At 51.0% G+C, this 16762-nt stretch overlaps 3 protein-coding genes across 3 annotated transcripts; all 3 read right to left on the bottom strand.

The window, feature by feature from the left end:
• Positions 1–102: 102 nt before the first annotated feature.
• ALT_0628 (glycoside hydrolase family 128 protein) lies at positions 103–912 on the bottom strand (the record flags this gene model as incomplete). The annotated part of the gene is made up of 1 exon (XM_033556086.2): positions 103–912. The coding sequence occupies one exon, from the start codon at positions 910–912 to the stop codon at positions 103–105; it is 810 nt and encodes a 269-aa protein (XP_033411977.2).
• A 5985-nt stretch (positions 913–6897) lies between these two features.
• Positions 6898–8632, bottom strand: ALT_0627 (uncharacterized protein; the record flags this gene model as incomplete). Its single annotated transcript, XM_033556084.2, has 2 exons — positions 6898–8362; positions 8457–8632. 2 exons carry the CDS (start codon positions 8630–8632, stop codon positions 6898–6900), a joined length of 1641 nt encoding a protein of 546 aa, XP_033411975.2.
• Positions 8633–9160: 528 nt separating this feature from the next.
• Positions 9161–15701, bottom strand: ALT_0626 (putative ubiquitin-protein ligase E3 component (UBR1); the record flags this gene model as incomplete). The annotated part of the gene is made up of 2 exons (XM_033556083.2): positions 9161–9428; positions 9493–15701. The coding sequence occupies 2 exons, from the start codon at positions 15699–15701 to the stop codon at positions 9161–9163; spliced, it is 6477 nt and encodes a 2158-aa protein (XP_033411974.2).
• Positions 15702–16762: the final 1061 nt, after the last annotated feature.

The raw sequence follows: 16762 nt of genomic DNA, 5'->3' as shown, positions 1-16762 counted from the left end.
TAGGGTACACAATACCCGTTCAGTTTCCACAGACTTTATCTAGCAAGGGTATACGTATTTGTCGACTCTGGGAAGACTAAGGCCACAGTAAATAACAAAAATTTAAGAAACATAGACATGTCCAGCGGAGGTGAGACCACTTCCGCTGATTAGGTAGTTGTCCGCACACATGAAGTAGGCATAGCGGGCGACCGTGGGCTGCGAGTCCAACCAGGGGAGGACCTCGCTGAGGAACTGCTCGGACTCGCTAGACGAAGCGCCGGTGCTGATGTCGTTGTTGAGGGCAAACTCGGTGATCCAGACACTCTCGAGGCCCTTCTCTGAAGCGAACGAGATGGCCTGGTTGACGAAGGTCTTGAACTCCTCGGCGGAGTTACCGTACCAGTGCACGGCGAGGGCGCTGATACCGCAGTCGGTGCAGGACTGCAGGAAAGTGTTCATCCAGTCCAAGCCTTGGCCGGCAGAACCGCTGTTGGTGACACCGGGAGAAACCAGCTTGGCCTTGCCGCTGTAGGGGGTGATGTACTGCTTGTAGGCCTGCGCGGCCTCGGAAGGGGACATGGCGGACTGGCCGCTGTTGTCGGGCTCGTTGAAGCCCAGAATGTACTGGCTGCCGCTGGCAAGGGCCGTCTCGATGGCTGAGAGCCAGCCGCCGAACATCTTACTACCCCAGAGCATGGGCACGAACTCGACGCCGGAGGGCAGAGTACCCGAGGCCAACATGTTCCAGTCGTATGCCCAGGAAATCGAGCCATTGCTGCCGAGGGCTTGCACGGCCGACGCATCGTTGTAGGCGGCTCCGCGCTTGGTGCTGGAGCGCTTCTCTATGTGGCGGTGCTGGTGGCCGTGGGGTGCGGCCACGGCGGAGGAGACCAGAAGGCCGGCAGCGAGAAGGTTCTTGAAGGAGACCATTTTGATTCTTCTCTTTGTCTTCAAGTAGGTTGGGTAGGGAGCGAGGCCGAGAAGCAGAATTCTCAAAAGATTTGGAAAGGGAGCGAAAGTGTGCTTGAGCAAGCAAGCAGCAGATAAGTCACAAGAAAGGAATGACTATTGACCGTGCACTGCACAGGACAACAACAGCTAAAGCAGATTCTAAAGGAGAGTGACGAGAGGATGACGAGAGAAGAAGAAGAAGAAGAAGATGAAAAGATTGTGAAGAGGTCGAGGGAGAAGAGGCACATTTAAAACATTGTGTCTATTAGGGTAGGCGCCACAAAGAGAGACACCCAACGAGTGTCTGGGCGCCAATCCTCATCAAAGACGACATTATTGCCATTGTTCCTGCTTTGTTTTTCTCTGAATAACGGGAAATTCAGCGAATGCAGCAATCTGATTTGTAGGGATGGGTTGCTGTTCCTGAAGCGAAAACGCATCCACGGAACTCCACCAGGAGCAATCCACGGTGGAGGATGGCACAACCATTGGGCCTATGGAAGAGACATGTCTGTCAGGTACAGGTACAGGTACAGCCGGAGACAGCTCACATCCTGCGAAGATGATTTGGCACCACCGACAGACAGAATGGATTAGAATGTGGGCCACAAAGACCCGTGAGGATGAAGATGATGATTGATGGATCAAATGCGAGAAGACGTGATTGGGTCTGGACTGCCTGGGCGCCTAAGGCTGCTGACACTAGTCAGCACATGTTTTATTTCCCGAAGTCTGTCCAAGACTGCTCAATAATAATCGAGTCTCATGAAAAAAACAGAGATACTATTAATGGTATCCATCAATTAGCAGTCTTTGTTTAAGACAGAAATAACGGTGCACACTATTTAAAGGGCATCCAGGTCTGGGGTCTGGACTATTGATTGTTACTGCTGCAGTGACCACGTCTCATCCTAGTGTCTGTTAGCGGTCTTTGTAGCGCTCCACCGTGGGATCCACGACAGTCCAGACCGGAAACTCTGATTTCTCTTTCCATTTGACCGCAAGATATTATTACTGAATACTTAATCTCAAGTTCCTCGGCATGTTTGATTACTTTCTGGGCGGAATCATGCAGGAAACCCGGTATCTAGATAACTGACCGACAAACAAGCCGAAACTCAGCGAGTCAACACCATGAGAGACCAAGAGTTCGAGCATGAGACCACTGACATCAAGTTTGACGAGGGTGGCTGTCCTGCATACGTATGCTCCTAGTGCTCCGGATGGACTCGCTATCTGCACACTAAGAAATCGTGAAACACGCCGATCGCTGAGGGCCGCCACTACCAAGCATCGCCGGTCTGCCCACTAGCTTCCTAGTGTGCGCTTTATTCGATCACGGCCTTAAGAGCAAATGGCAACGCAGACTGTCTTGTTAGTGGTAAGCCAGACGACGTGGACATGGAGATGTGGCTGTCGCCCTATCAAATGTCTCTTCAAACTTGAATTTTGTCGCCAGGGGTTCCTTCGTCCACACTAATGAAGAAGGGGAATGACTTCTGGAACCATGTCTTGCCTTCAACTTTCTTCTAGGCCTGACACCCCGGTCTTCCTGACCGATTGCCCATGGTTGAGCCTGAACAGTTTCCTTCGTTCGTTTTTTCCTCGGGGTCAGGTATTGGACGGGATTCACGGGAATGGGTCAGCGTCAGGGCTGACGGAAGCCACCGGGTTGCCATTGGAACATCCATCTGATGACCCTCGCTGACATTCAGGCTCCACGTCTGACAGCAGCCACTGAGCTATCAGAGAGTGGCGCTGCGTGGCAAGCGTGAAATCTGCCTGGCGGTGGCCCTCCCCGGCGTAGCACCGGCCACGGGGACTGTACCATGATAGCAAACTCTGTCTGATCCGCGGATCCATCTATCGAACTCTAGTTGTAAGAGGGATGCATCTGGAAGAAGCCGGAATGCTTTACTCGACTGCAGCACTCCAGGAACACCCCGGACTCCCCAAACAAGACGATATCTGTATCAAAAGAAGGCCTTGACTTTGCACTCCAGCCGGCAGAACTTGTCTTCAGAATCGCCGCGGGCCCTACTAGTGAATAGGGGGATTTGCCTCGGCTTGTGAGGGATATCCTTCGCCGACTCATCATGAAGTCATTACCCGATTCGGTAATCATCCATGTCGGTTTGTAAAACACGAGATTCGTAGACCACTTTCCACAAGTCTCCGAGCCCACCAACTATAATGATTGATCAGGCTGAACAGAGTACTTGCTGTATTACTGATCATCCCCTAACCAGCGCAAATGTCGAGAAGACCTCTGAACAAGGTCGCCCCCAGCCAATCCTCATTTGTGACACAATGCCGTGCCTGGTCTAAGGAGACTCAAAGACTGAGATCGTCATGATAGCATCCTGAAATTAGAACGACCGAGAGTCGCTGCATACCAGCATCGAATCAATAGTACACTAGCCTTTGATATCCTTGCTATTCATCTTATTCTCCTCGTATTTCGGATCTCAAGACTTTCCATTCTTGACGCACAATTAGAGCCATCGGGCAAGACTATCTGTTTTACTGGCCTTGGACGGAGTCCTCCTGCGGTTGTGGAATCCAGAATGACTGGATATGAACCGAAGGTTGTTAGGTACCCTGGTGGTTTGCATCGATGGCTTTATACGACTTACTAAAACCATGATCGCCTGTGCCGACAGAAGATCTCCAGGTAGATCATGCGTCTGTTGCAATAGGGTTCTATCTGCTAGTATAGGCCCCTGCGTTTTAATGCTAAACGGAATTCCAGAATGCTTAACCTTCCGTGCGCTAGGGTAGGAGCCTTTAACTGCACGGTTTTTATGAGCATCTATCAGAGACTCAATCAGAAGCGCATGAGCTCAACTCCGAGCCCTTGGTGGAATGCCTGCCATGTTCCCTGCTTTCATGATTGCCATGACTGAGGACCAGATGGACGACAGCGGGCCATAAACGATAGGAGCAGCCGACCTAAAGAGCCAGGAGGAACAAATGCCCCTCCGTCAGCATCATTGCTGGTAAGATCTTCTCATAAACTTCCCGCCAGCCCCTCCCTGCTTAAGAGATATCTTACTTACACATGGAGTAAAGCTCGCCAGCGACAAGTCAGCCAGCCACTTTTGCGCAGACGAAACAACTGAACGGATGGAACCTGTATAACCTGGAGGGGTCAAACCACCTCCGTCAGCACCAATGCTGGCAAGATCTTCCTTATAGACTTCCCACCAGCCCCTCCCTGCCTAGAAAGGAACAATACTTGCCTGTAGATACATGGTCGTAAAATCGTCAGACAGTATAAGCGAAGGGAGACAGGCACACGACTGCTAGTCCGACTCTCTCGATCAGCTTCTGGCCAGCTCCTCCCTGTCAAACGAGAGGATCACTTACCTGGGAATCCAACGATCCATGTTGCCGTGCATCCGTATTTCCTAGTACAACGCGAGCCGCATATCGAATCCTAAGAACTGGAGGTCCAAAAGGCACCTCCCTCAGCAAAGTGTTTACACAATACTGGTATAAGCTCCTTCCTCTCTATAAACTTCCCGCCAGCCCGCCCTGCCTATAGAAAAGTCACTTACCTAGGTAGTGTTCAAATACCTAATTCCGCTCGAACGGAGCGGGATCAATCGGATGAGCTGATGAGATGAAAACCCTAGACCGACGATGAATCCCACCGTCAGCATAATGTCACAGAATGCTGGTAAGATCTTCCTCCATAAACTTCCCACCAGCCCGCCCTGCTTATGGAAGTCACTTACCTGATCGTGGCATGTGCCCGACTTTGTTTGAAAGAGGGCAAGAAAGAAAGATCGAATGATTGAAGTTTTACAACAACGCCCCAACCCCCAACGTCCACTATCAGCATTACTGCTGGTAAGATTCTTCCCTATGAACTTCCCGCCAGCCTGCCCTGCTCAAAGATCAGTCACTTACCTAGTGCGATGGTGTGTTTGCCGTTGTGTCGAGTGGACCGTCAAAAGAATATCGAAGAGATAGAGCCCTACATCAACAACCACCTCCCTCAGCACAGTGTTTCCACAATACTGGTAAGATCCATCCCTATAAACTTCCCACCAGCCCCTCCCTGCTTGAAGAGATGTCACTTACCTGGAGTCACAATTGACTGACTTCGTGTTGCGCAGGCGAATGGATCCTATCATGGATGGAACCCTATATCAAGACCACCTCCCTCAGCACAGTGTTTCCACAAGATACTGGTATAAGTTCATCCCTCTCTATAAACTTCCCGCCAGCTCCGCCCTGATTATGAGAAGTCACTTACCTCAAGATGCCACATGATCGATATCGTATCTCGCAGAAGTCGAATGGAGTCGAACGAGTACCTGCACCAAACGACCACCCCCCAATGTCCACTATCAGCACAGTGATTTCACAAATGCTGGTAAGATCCTTGCTATGAACTTCCCGCCAGCCCGCCCTGCTAATGGATCAAGCCACTTACCTCCTATATCTTCATCAAAGGACTGAGAGACAAATGCCGGCATATATAGGGGCGGACAACCTGGATAAAAGTCAGTATAAGCTTGCAAGATTCCTTCGCTGTCATTATTTTTTTAATTAAGGGGAATTTACATCGAGGATTGCATCGCAGAGCCAGGAACGTGTTGTGTCGTCACGACAGAGTAAGATGTCTCAATAACCTATTCAACAGAAGGGACACAAGGGCCCTTCGTCAGCACAAGGACTGGTAAGGTCTTCCACCGTCTCCGCCGATCAACTAATCAATCCAGGGAAGTACTATGGCGTGGCACGAAACGACATCAGACTTAGTACCGCTCAATTCCAACCGTTCTCTCGACGCTTAGACTGTCTGTGACAGCAGGCTGTGGCAAGAGGATGAAGGCGGCAAGAAGCCGGCAGTGTGAACCGCATGGAAGAGCTTGGTACAATCTGCGTATTTCGCGGATGGCAAGTGATGCAAACAAGAAAAGGACCACACAGCACAATATATAACAAACAAAGAACGCAAACCTGCAAGACACAAGTCAGATTCTCACGGTTATCCGTCTTGCCCCAGGCATGTCCACCAGCAGAAGCCAAGGACCATGAAGGACCTCTAGGATATCTGCACGAGCTTTGAAGCTCGCAGCCTTGACATAGGCAAGGACTTACTGGTAAGCTTCTTCTCGAGCTGTGAAGTGTGACAAGCTTGAAGTCAAGACTTGTCAGCAGGCTTCACTGGGGCCGATGAGCTCGCGGCCAGGGCACATTATGACAGCCATAACTGAAAGAAGAAGCAGCCTCGAACGAATAACTCGGTGAACCCATGCCACCTCAATCCCTGAAGATAAAGAAGAAAAAAGCTCAGGTTCTTACCTGAAAGAGTGAATCTTTTGGATGGAATCAAGCAGCTCTGGTTTGGAGCTCAACTGATGAAGTGCCTAGTGAGCTCAAGTGGGGAGAGGAGAGAAGCAAAGAGAAAGAGAAGGAGAAGGACACAGAAAATCAAAGGAGTATTGAGTCAGAAGATGAAACGAAGGAATATCTCTAAGCTACTCACCTACAGGCTAAAGCAACTCAGAGTGAGATGAAGAGGGAGTTGAAAGAAAGATGGAGGAAGATGGGGGGTCGAGGGGAATTTATACTGGAGAGAAACAAGCGAGCGTGGGAGAAAGTCTTCGCGTCAGCAGAGCATTCACAGGGCCATTAACGAAGACTGAGGTAATCGATGTGCACAGAAGACGAGGAGTGAGGAAGAAACAGAACAGGCAGAGACCCAGCAAGGGGAATGTGTTGGTACTCTGGTACTCTGTGCTCACGCAGTCAAATCATATAGTCGAAGACGGCAACAACAAAGTGGAAAACATGGGAAGATAAGATCTTCTGGGGTCTAGTTGCGGAGAACCATAAACAACGTTTGTTGATATGCCTATAATAGAAACACAAAGTGGTGGAAATGAGTCAAATTCGAAAGGATAGCCATGGTATCGTCCATACATGAATGCTACTGTTACAACAGAATCAGTCCTTCTTTCTCCCTTCCAGAACACGCAACACATCGGCTGCGCTATTCTTGTCTCCTTTCTTCTTCTTGGGACCCCTCTTCCTCTTCTTGCTCCCTTCGTTTTCAAATATAACCGCCTCGTCATCTTCATCGTCTTCAATGCGACTCCCCCCAAATCCAAAGTCCAAATCCGCAGCGTCCAGTGCTTCGCGGCGTCGAGCATCCTCGAGAAACTTCTGTCGACGCAAGAGAGTTTCGTGATCCACGTCTTCCTCTCCTTCCCCAGCAACCGCCCCCGCAGAGGGTGACGCCTGCCGCAAGGCAGCAGCCCGCTTTAACGCTGCCAGCAAAGTCGGATCCGTGGTTAAGGGGTTAGCACGACGGTCAGACTCTGGAGGTTCATCTTTTGCGGAGGTAGAGAAGTAATTGCGAGGTTTGTGCGGCTCGACAGCGGGTTTCTCTTCTTTGGCGCTAATGCTTGTCTTTTCTGTAGTTTGAATCTGTCCTTCGTCCTCATCCGAAGAACTATCGTCCTCATCCTCGTCTCCTAACGGATTGTAATCGGCTCCTACTCCCTCGAAGATATCGTCATCCTGATCCGTAGAAGGAGGGGCTGCTACCTTACCAGCGATTTCCGCTGGAACCTCCATACCCAGTGGTTTCGCGTCTTTTTCAGGTACAAGCAAACCGTTACCTTCACCAGGCTTGTCAAGCCATCTCACTTTTCTCTTGGTCTTGCCCTCTGCATCCGTTACCACAAGCACCTCCCTCCGTCTCCCGTTCTCATCTTGCTCAATGAACCTTTTCTTCTCAACCTTGGATTCACTAATTCTCTTGAATTTGCCACCCAACGCTGGCTCAGCAGGATGGGACGTAGCATTAGCAGCTGCCGCTGCCGCACGGCTCGCTTTTAACTCTCGTAGTATTTCATCCCGTGTTTTCTTCGCAGGCAGCTGCGGCGGCGCCATGGTTCCTTTCTTTTCCTTCTTCTCCTTCGGCGCAGAAGGTAGCACAGTCTGCTCTTTCTCCTCCAAAACACGGTCGAATGCCTCATCCACATCCTCAGCCTGATCAAGCCCTTCTACATTCTGTGCTTCGGCCGAAGCCGGCACTTCCTCGGACGCTTTCGTTACATCCTCTCCTGCCTTGACACGCTTCAGAAGCTCCCAGTCTAAACCTTTAACCATGTGCGTGCTCTTAAGGTCACCGCCCACCCCAAGCTCAGACCGTATTCTGTCAAACGTCGCCTGGTCGATCTGCCCCAGCTTAACCATCTCCTCCAACGCCTGAACGCGCTTCTCAATATCCGAGCCACTTTCGTCGTGTTCTTGCCGCAGCAGCGCAGCTCGATCCTGATACCCTGAGGGCAGTTTCGTGCCCTTGGGAGCGGCGGAGGACTTGAACCGTTTCGTGGGTGGCTGCTGGGACTCGCGGCGCTGTTCGGCCAATTGCCTGGCGAAATCGACTTTTGTTACCGAGCGCCTGACCGTAGAAAGACAATTCAGTTAGCTTGCGATTCATTCTGCTTTATGCTTCTCTGTAAGGGATCCGTGGTTGGCACGGAGGAGTTACATACGGTGTCATCGGGATGCTGGAGCGCATTCTTGATCCGAGGGCAAGAGCGCGCGGCGTTGCACCGGCCACGCCTGCATCTTGCCTTGGGGACGTTTCATCGACGGGACTTGTTTTGTTGGCTCTAGTGCTGGCAGAGGGTGTGTCTAGTACCAGTCGTCGGAATTGCTGATTGTTCATGATGGCAGAAATGAAGGTGATGATAGACCGTAGACGTAGAGAGACAGTCGTAGAGGTAGAATATCTACATCAAGAGTATGATGTAGACGCCGAATCTATTATATTTCCCGCAAGAGAACGGATTTTGGTTGTTCAGATTGGCTCCTCGTTCATTTCCTCTTTATCGCGTCCGATGTCCGACCGTTATAATCGTTGGGCGGAGTGGGAAAAAAGCGGCGGAGCTGTCTCTTTGCACTCCGCACGGGTACGTCAGGGTTCTTGGCGGCATCTGAGGCCAATTCTTACATCCGTATGGGGCAAGCCCAAGCACTTTATACGGGAGAGGAAAGGGAAGAATTCCTGAGAAATACGGGCGTTGAAAGATGAAGCCTATTGCCAACTGTGTCCCACCAGGAGGGAACCTAATGAAAGTCATAAAGCTTTTATTCGGCAAGTTCAAGGGCCATGTAACACTAATTCCACATAGGAAGCTTTAAAAAGTACGAGAAGATTAGAGTATATCTACCACTATTTCACCCAGGGAATACTTTAAAGGGTTTCCCATCCGCCGTTATTGATGTCTGCCTCCAGCTTGCGACTGATAGTGGCAGGGATGTTGTGATTCAGCCACACATCACGGAGGAGTCGATCGTATCGTTTTTGATTCAGAATCAGTTGCCGGTTTCGTCGGAGTCCGGGATCAACTTCGCCATGGCGGTCAAGGTATGGAGCGAAGTGCCAGGAGCCGTTCTTGTTATGGAGGTAGAGGATCGCGCATTTGCGGATGTTGATGAAGAGACCCACGTTTTTGCCACATCTAGTGGGTGTGCGGGTTAGCACTTATCAAACGAGGGACTCGTGGGGGATATATGATCACTTACTTCTGCAGATGCTGGTTACAGCCGCCTACTCTATTGTCCACCGAGCAGCACACAGCTTGCGAACAAAAGATATCTCCACAGAAAAGGCAAATACTGGGGTCTGTCAGTTCCTTTTTCGTCTTCGGACACCGTCTACGGTTGACTTCTTCGATCAAGATGTCATAGTATTTCGGGAGCCCGATCAGCTCGAAGATAGCCGGATGAGGAAGAGTTGGCCACAATTGGTGGTCAGTGATGCGGGTGCCTACGCGAGAACTGTTCCAGTGAGAGATCCAGCCGGCAACCATGGCATCAAGCTCGTTGGCTTTCTTCGCAGGGTTGAGAGACGAGAATATTGCGTCGAGGGAGGGAAGTTGCAGTAGCTTTGTCAGCCGGTCCAACTCTGAACCCCCCATGTCGTTGAATCCAGCGGTAGGGAACTCGACGCCATGTTGGACGTGAAGCAGGATGACAACCTTTCGGAGGAAGGCTAGGGCGTAGCTCGATACCAGCCGTCTCAGCGCGATGATTATGCCTGGCGTTGCTGAGTCCTCGCCATCCTTGACGTAGCCACTGTCTGCAGCAAACGAAGATCCTTCATCATGACGGAATGAGGTCTCCCTCAACTCACCGACAATGGCGTTGAAGAAATGGCGAGTATACTCATACCGCTCATCCGATAGCTCAACGTCCAAGAGATAATGCGCGTCTCCGTGTTCGGCAAGTTCCTTCTTCAGTCCTTGCGGATGCAAGATGTAGGTCATGGCCACTTTGACGATTTCAGCTACATAGCACAGCTGAACGAGGTGGCGTACATCAATCTTCAGCACGGACAACAGAGACAGGGAGCATTCTGCCAGGAAGACAAATGTATCCTTGGCCAGCATGGGCTCAATATCACGGGCTCCATCGAGCAGTGCTGTGCCGACCAAACAAGGATGACCAACAAATAGCTGGTAAATCTTCTGACGATGTATTTCCTGAAATTCATCGGCAGCACGGCTGTGATGACCGCCGCTCTTGTACAAACACCCGACTGCAGCATATGATAAGGCAGTTTCGGCCAGCACACGGAGATGAGTGAGCGTCAACTGGGGAATCTTATCGAGCAGAGTTGACCCTGCTTCCGATTCGACACCCCGCTGGGCGATTTCGACGGCGGCAATGCTGTAACCGAAGCTCGAGAACAAGGAGTCGGTGTGAACGAGATCGTCGTTACCGCTGTGGATAGTTTCAGGGGGGTGATTGAAGGTCGAATGGATGTGGTTCGTTCGGAGAGTCTTCTTAAGACGCTTGTAGATTTGCAAAAGCTCAAACATGGGGCTTTCATCCGGAGTCGACGAGACCGGCTGTAGTGGGCTGGATGCGTTGGCGTCCTCGTGGGATGGGAACAAACCTGGCATCGGCATTCGCACTTGAGGCGGGTGCTCAGTCGTCGGTGGCGGAGAACCAGATACCAATTGTTCAATCTGGTTGGCAAGGGGAGGAACAAACGCCCTTTGAAGGTAGTCAAGGAACATGTCATGATACGGCTGCAGTTGCAACGAGTCCTTCTCTACAAGGATAGCATGATTCTGCGGCTGAGAGAGCGCAGTTCTGAGTTCCGTGCTTAGAAAGTCGTTAAATGAAACGGTGGTGCTAAGAGGGCCGGGATATGACTCCTCCTTGCCTTTCCAAACGATCGGAAGAAACGCGTTCCCCAGGGCCTTGCAAAGTGGACAGACGAATTCCTTAAGGAACAAGCGCTCGGGATGGTTTCGTGCTATTTGGTGAGTATGACGACGCTGGGTGGCTGCATAATAGACTTCGAAACATGAATAGTGCATGATGTGCCCACATCCAGTCGTCACAGGCCCACGAACCGTGTTCTTCGCGTCGAACCCTTTGCTAAGACCAATCTTCTCACTGATGACCTCACCGCCAGTAGAGTCCAGTCGTTTCACGGTGACCTGGTTCTCACCTGCTACACCGAACGGCCGGATGTCCTCAGCAGACTTGTCAAGACTTAACGGTGTCTTGAGCACCTCTCTGATCCAGTCGGGATCTCGAACGTCAGTCTGTCGCAGAATATTGCTGTCCTGAACCAGGGCAAATGTGCCGTATAGCCTCGAATCATTCGTTTCTTCCTGACAGAGAATGCAGGTTCCACTGGGGTACTTCCAGAGTTTGGCCTGGGGAGCGGCCTCGGGCTCCGACTCAAGATCGCTGAAATCCTCCTCTCCCCAATCAATGGCGCCTTGACTGTTCAGGAAATTCTGCTGCTGTTGTTGAAATTGAGCCATCACCCTAGCCTGTCGCTCAAGTGCCTGTTTCTTCTTTAACTCCTTCTCACTATCAACATCAATGGCAGGAGAATTCGTGTCCACTCTGTCGAATGGGAACGTCAAGGAAGCCGTAGCAGAAGCATACGCCCGTGGGCGCTTCTGCCACAGACGCTTGAGAATGTGACGAATCTTCGGCCCGCAGGCAGAGAATTCGGGCATGACGGATATCTTCTCTAGCAAGCCGATGATGGTCAGATTGCCCGCCTGAGTCCCTCTGGCTCTGGACAATGCATTAGAAATGAATGATTCCCTCGCCTCATCCGCCATCTCGTCCTCCTGGCTATTGTCCTCAAGGGTGGCGGCCAGGATGAGATGTAATACCACTTGAAGGAAGGTTTCAACGCGGGTAGATGGGATGTTCGGCGAACATTCCTTTGACGACATGACATAATCGAGGCAATGATGGATAAGCTGAGCGAAAAGCGGAGTCCTCGTGAAATGGGAAAGATCAGAGAAAGCGCCGGAAGTGATAGGTCGCAGATGTGGCTCAAAGACGATATCTGACGCTTTCTTTCCCGTCTTTTTAGCTACCCATTCCCTGTAGATGCTCTCTGCCTCATCTCGTTGATTTTTGGTGTAATGAGCGCTATAGGGGTCAATGAGATCAATATATTCCGGCTTGAGCTCAAAAGTGCCAGTGTCGTTCAGCCCTTCAGGCGGACGGAATCCTGCAACCTCTTCCAACGTCTCTTGGAACATGCTCGAATCAAGTAGCTTATCACTCAAGCGCGTTGATAGGTCGGAGAACGAAAGAGGCTTGAAGCATAAGACATGGGCAATGTCTCTTCGGATATTGTCACGAGTCACAGTTTCGTTATCGTCGATGGCCTCGAGTGAATTTCGGTCAGTCAGCAGGATGATCAACAAATGCACAAACTCCTCGGCTACATCAATGATCTGCGCGTCCTCGTAACCAGCACGTGGAGTATAGTTTCTGGTCATCCAGTCCACCATGCCGAAACGATCTGCTACCGATGCCAGAACCCTGCTTGGATCGCAGGTCACTAAGGCGGTCTGCAGCAGAAAGATATCGCGGTAATACGCAAAGTCACGCGATGACACCCCACGATACTGCGACATCTGATGCCGAAGACTGAGGCCATTGCGAACCCACATCCCGGCCTTCATCTGTGCCAGCCACGCGCATACTCTCAATGGGTAGTCAAACATTGTAAGCAGCAAGTCATCGGGTGTGAGGGAGCTGTCGCGAATGATATTGTCGTTGGCCCTGCGAGCGGCATCTAAGAGAACATCGCGCATTTGAACACCGCTCACATTACGCGCACATTCGAGCAACCACGAGAGTGTGTAATGTAGTGCATGGTGAAAGCTGATAGACCCCTTTTCGACGACAAAGTCCACCACGCGATGACGCGGTATTTGGCCAGTGTGGTCGACCTCGAAATCAAAGCACGGCAGCAGCTTGAAACGGACGTACTCTTTGACCTCTGCCTGCTCGAATCGCTGGCGCTCCAAACCGGCGGAGTGAACAATTGCCGAAACAGTAGCCATTCTGATTGCCCTAAACAGGTTGTTTCCACCATCGACTTCAGGATTGCGGAAAGCTTCACAGAACTGGCGGCAGAGACGGTTGATTTCTCGCATCAGAATTGAAGCGCTTATCCAGGCGTCTGGCTCGTACTCAACATGTTCCCCCACTGCGCGGATATTCGGACAGATACCCTGGGAAAGCTTGACAAGGTCTAGGAATTGAGAAAGATATTGCTCCTCGGTACGAACGTGGTGCTGTACATACTCGGATTGCAAAAGGTAACGGAGATCCAGGAAGAAGTGATAAAGGCGACGGTTGGTCACTGTACCTGCGTCAAACGCCAATGTTGCGTTCGGATTGACCTCATATGCCTCGCCGACCTGTCTTGTGGTCAAGAACGTGTACAGGATAGCCATCACTTTGGTCAAAAAGTTTCCACGCCGCACGATCTCTTCAGTTATTGACGGCGTTGTGAGGATCTGCAAAGAAAGGTTCACAATAGAGTGATCTGGTTCTCTATCGGCAATGAGGTATAATTGCGCCAATGCGGTGTAGAGGGCCGACATGCGCAGGCCCAAAATTCGTTTGAATTGCGGAACACTGACCACGGTGCCGATGTAAAGATCGCGAAGATCAGTGCGCGATTTCTTCCACAATCTTAGATCGAAGAGAATCATCCAGTCCAGTCGCGTACGCTGATAAAAGTCCTCGTAGACAGGTACGCTCTCCCTGCTCGAAAAGCCAGCGGGCCGAGCCAGCCAATACCCAGGCGCCCTGGCTGGAGGGGGCTTGACCACCCCGGAGGGAGTTTTAGGAATGGCAACGGTGGAGATATCAGCGCATTCACCGCTGTCGTCAGCGCTGTGTTCGTCACCGGCCGGATGCATGTCGTGCTGAGCCTGTTGTGCGTCCTGCGCTCGAGACTGCTCTTGCTGCGCTTGCAATTCCTCCCGTTCCCGTCGTTCCTGCTCATCCATCAATGCCATCCGCCTCTGACGCAGATTCTCGAGGATAGTCGCCATTTCGAAGGTTACGTTGTTATCAGCATTGCCCATGACCATATCTTCATCATCCTCGACCTCTTCTCGCAATCTGTTCAAATCGATCTCCATCTCCTCGTCCTCGTCATCCGCATCTTCATGCGTCTCGGCATGATCCTCGTCGTCGTCGCCCTCTCCTTCGTCATTACCATTACCATTATCTTCCTCGTCATCTTCAATGTCCGCCTCAGGCGCGAATATCACTTGAGCTTGAGGGGCAACGGCAGCCAGCATCAACGTGTGGTATGGCGAATGATCCTGCCTTGCGTGGTCATCGATGCCTTTCAATCCAATACTGGCGTTATAGGCACCACTGCCTTGTCGCCAAGGACTGAGAAGCTCTTCGCAGATTACAAGCCGCAAAATCTGATCGTCTTCCAGTATGGTGCACCCCGCAATATCAGAAAGCCATTCAACAATAGTTCCGCACATTTGCTCGCGGAATGTATCGCGAGCAGATCGCACTGTAGTGGTAACTTTGATCTGCTCGAGAACTTGGGATACCTTCAGCAGTTGGGCCAAGTCCTTGGATTGTCTGACCACGGTTCTCCCAATATCATTGGTTTCGTAGGCCTTTTTCTCACCAAAGCGGATTCGTTCCCGGCAAGCCCGAGCGACCTGATTAGCTACGTCCCGAATAGTATGTTTCTCATCATTCCAGAGGGCACAAGCCCATTCCGGTTCTTCCTCCGCCTGATCTCCACCACCGTACCAATCTCCGTTGAGCCGGGATGCCACTTCATCCTGTCTTATGCCATCCTCGGTCTTGGGTAATCTCAGCTGTTCCGGAGAGCACGAAATGACATCGCAAAAATAGTCCATCACTCGGGAAATCGTAAGTCTGATATTTTCCGCCCAATCCGGGGGCAGGTGAGTCTGAGCGCGCTGCTTGCCCTTGGTGTCGCCGCGATCGGTATGAATCGCGCAGAACAAAGGGTACCGCCAGGCTTCATCGTCGCCGCAGTCGCAGCAACCACAGTTACCCGACGATAGCGAAATCTGGTACTGATGGCCCGAGTGGTCGGAGGCGTCGAAGCATTTACTACACAGGACGCAAGTATCATCAACGGCACAGGTAACGCATCGATATGTTGCCTCCCCGGCCCGGAAAATATGACCGCATCGCTTTCCCCGCGCAGCTTCGGTGTACTCCGCTCCTTCTTGAGCACCTTGCGCTTCGGCTAGCTTCCACGGTCCTTCCGGAAATCCGTTCGGAAAGAGCTGCCGTAAACGGTCTTCATCGAAGCCTACTAGCGAACGAAAGAGGAGCTCGAGCAGATCTCGCTCGGCCTCGGGTCCATAACGACAACCGTGTTCGAAGGGAAGCCGAAGGAGGCCTTCACCAAGTTTTCTCTCACATTCCGTGAGCATCATTCAGCTTGGTATAAATGTAGATCCAACTCTCATTCAGCTCCCCAAAGCGGGAGTCAACACTGCGTATAGTCGGTTTGATGAGACGAAGCTCCGTGCGGCGGCGGGACAGGTGATTCCGAATGTTCCACTGCGTATGGATAGATATTGGCAGGAAAGCGTCGACGTCGTGAAGGTCGCTAATACAGACAGACAAACAGACAATACAGGGAACAAGAAAATCTGGAGATAGCGTAAACCTAAAGTCAAAACAAAAAATAAACGTACTAGTTGGCGGGTGAATTAGAATATTGGAGGAGAGAAGATATGATCCTCGGCGGGGTGAAGAGCTCTGGTAAGCCTGATAGAACACAGCTGTACGGATCAAACTCACCAATAAACAGCTTCAGATCATGAGAATCTTCCAAACTCTCTTCCTCTGTAAGTCCAGTAGATCAAAGCTATGGAGACAGCCAAAAAAGATACTACGACAGGAAGAAGTAAAGCCCAGTGTGTGGATGAGCAACAGCAGCAGCTATGATTGTGTTGGAGCACGCAAACAGCGGGTGACCGCTGAACGTCTTTTGCCGCCACTGAATCCCCATTCGCGCATCATTCTCCCCACTAGAAGGGGACCTGATAGAGAGCTTTCTACTTTTTAAAGAAAAAGGATACGACCAATTGATGATGAATGGTTAGTTACAGCTTTTCCAAATTCTATTGCATACAATCGGGCTGAAAATAATAACAACAATTCCCCTCCTGTACTCAGCAGTAATATAACATAGGCGTCAGGCAACATCCCCCAAGGATGCATCTGACGAGAATTGGTGCTGCATCTCTATTCCTCTAGCGAGCATCCACAAATCTAGTCTTCTTCTTCCTCCTCCTTGTTCATGTAACGGTGCTTGATGTCCTTCCATTGCCGCTGTAACCAGTATATCATCAGTCAAACATTCCGCCAGAATCTCAGAAAGGGACAGGTATCGACGAAGGCAACGTACACCGCGGTTCATGGTATCCCAGATCTTGTTGGAAGCAGTGTCAAAGGCCCTATTCGGATAGCATTGTCAACGGCTGTGTCC

This window comes from Aspergillus lentulus (genome assembly GCF_001445615.1).
Source record: "Aspergillus lentulus DNA, contig: Alt01, strain: IFM 54703, whole genome shotgun sequence".
NCBI lineage: Eukaryota > Fungi > Ascomycota > Eurotiomycetes > Eurotiales > Aspergillaceae > Aspergillus > Aspergillus lentulus.
This window is presented reverse-complemented; position numbering and strand designations above follow the sequence as displayed.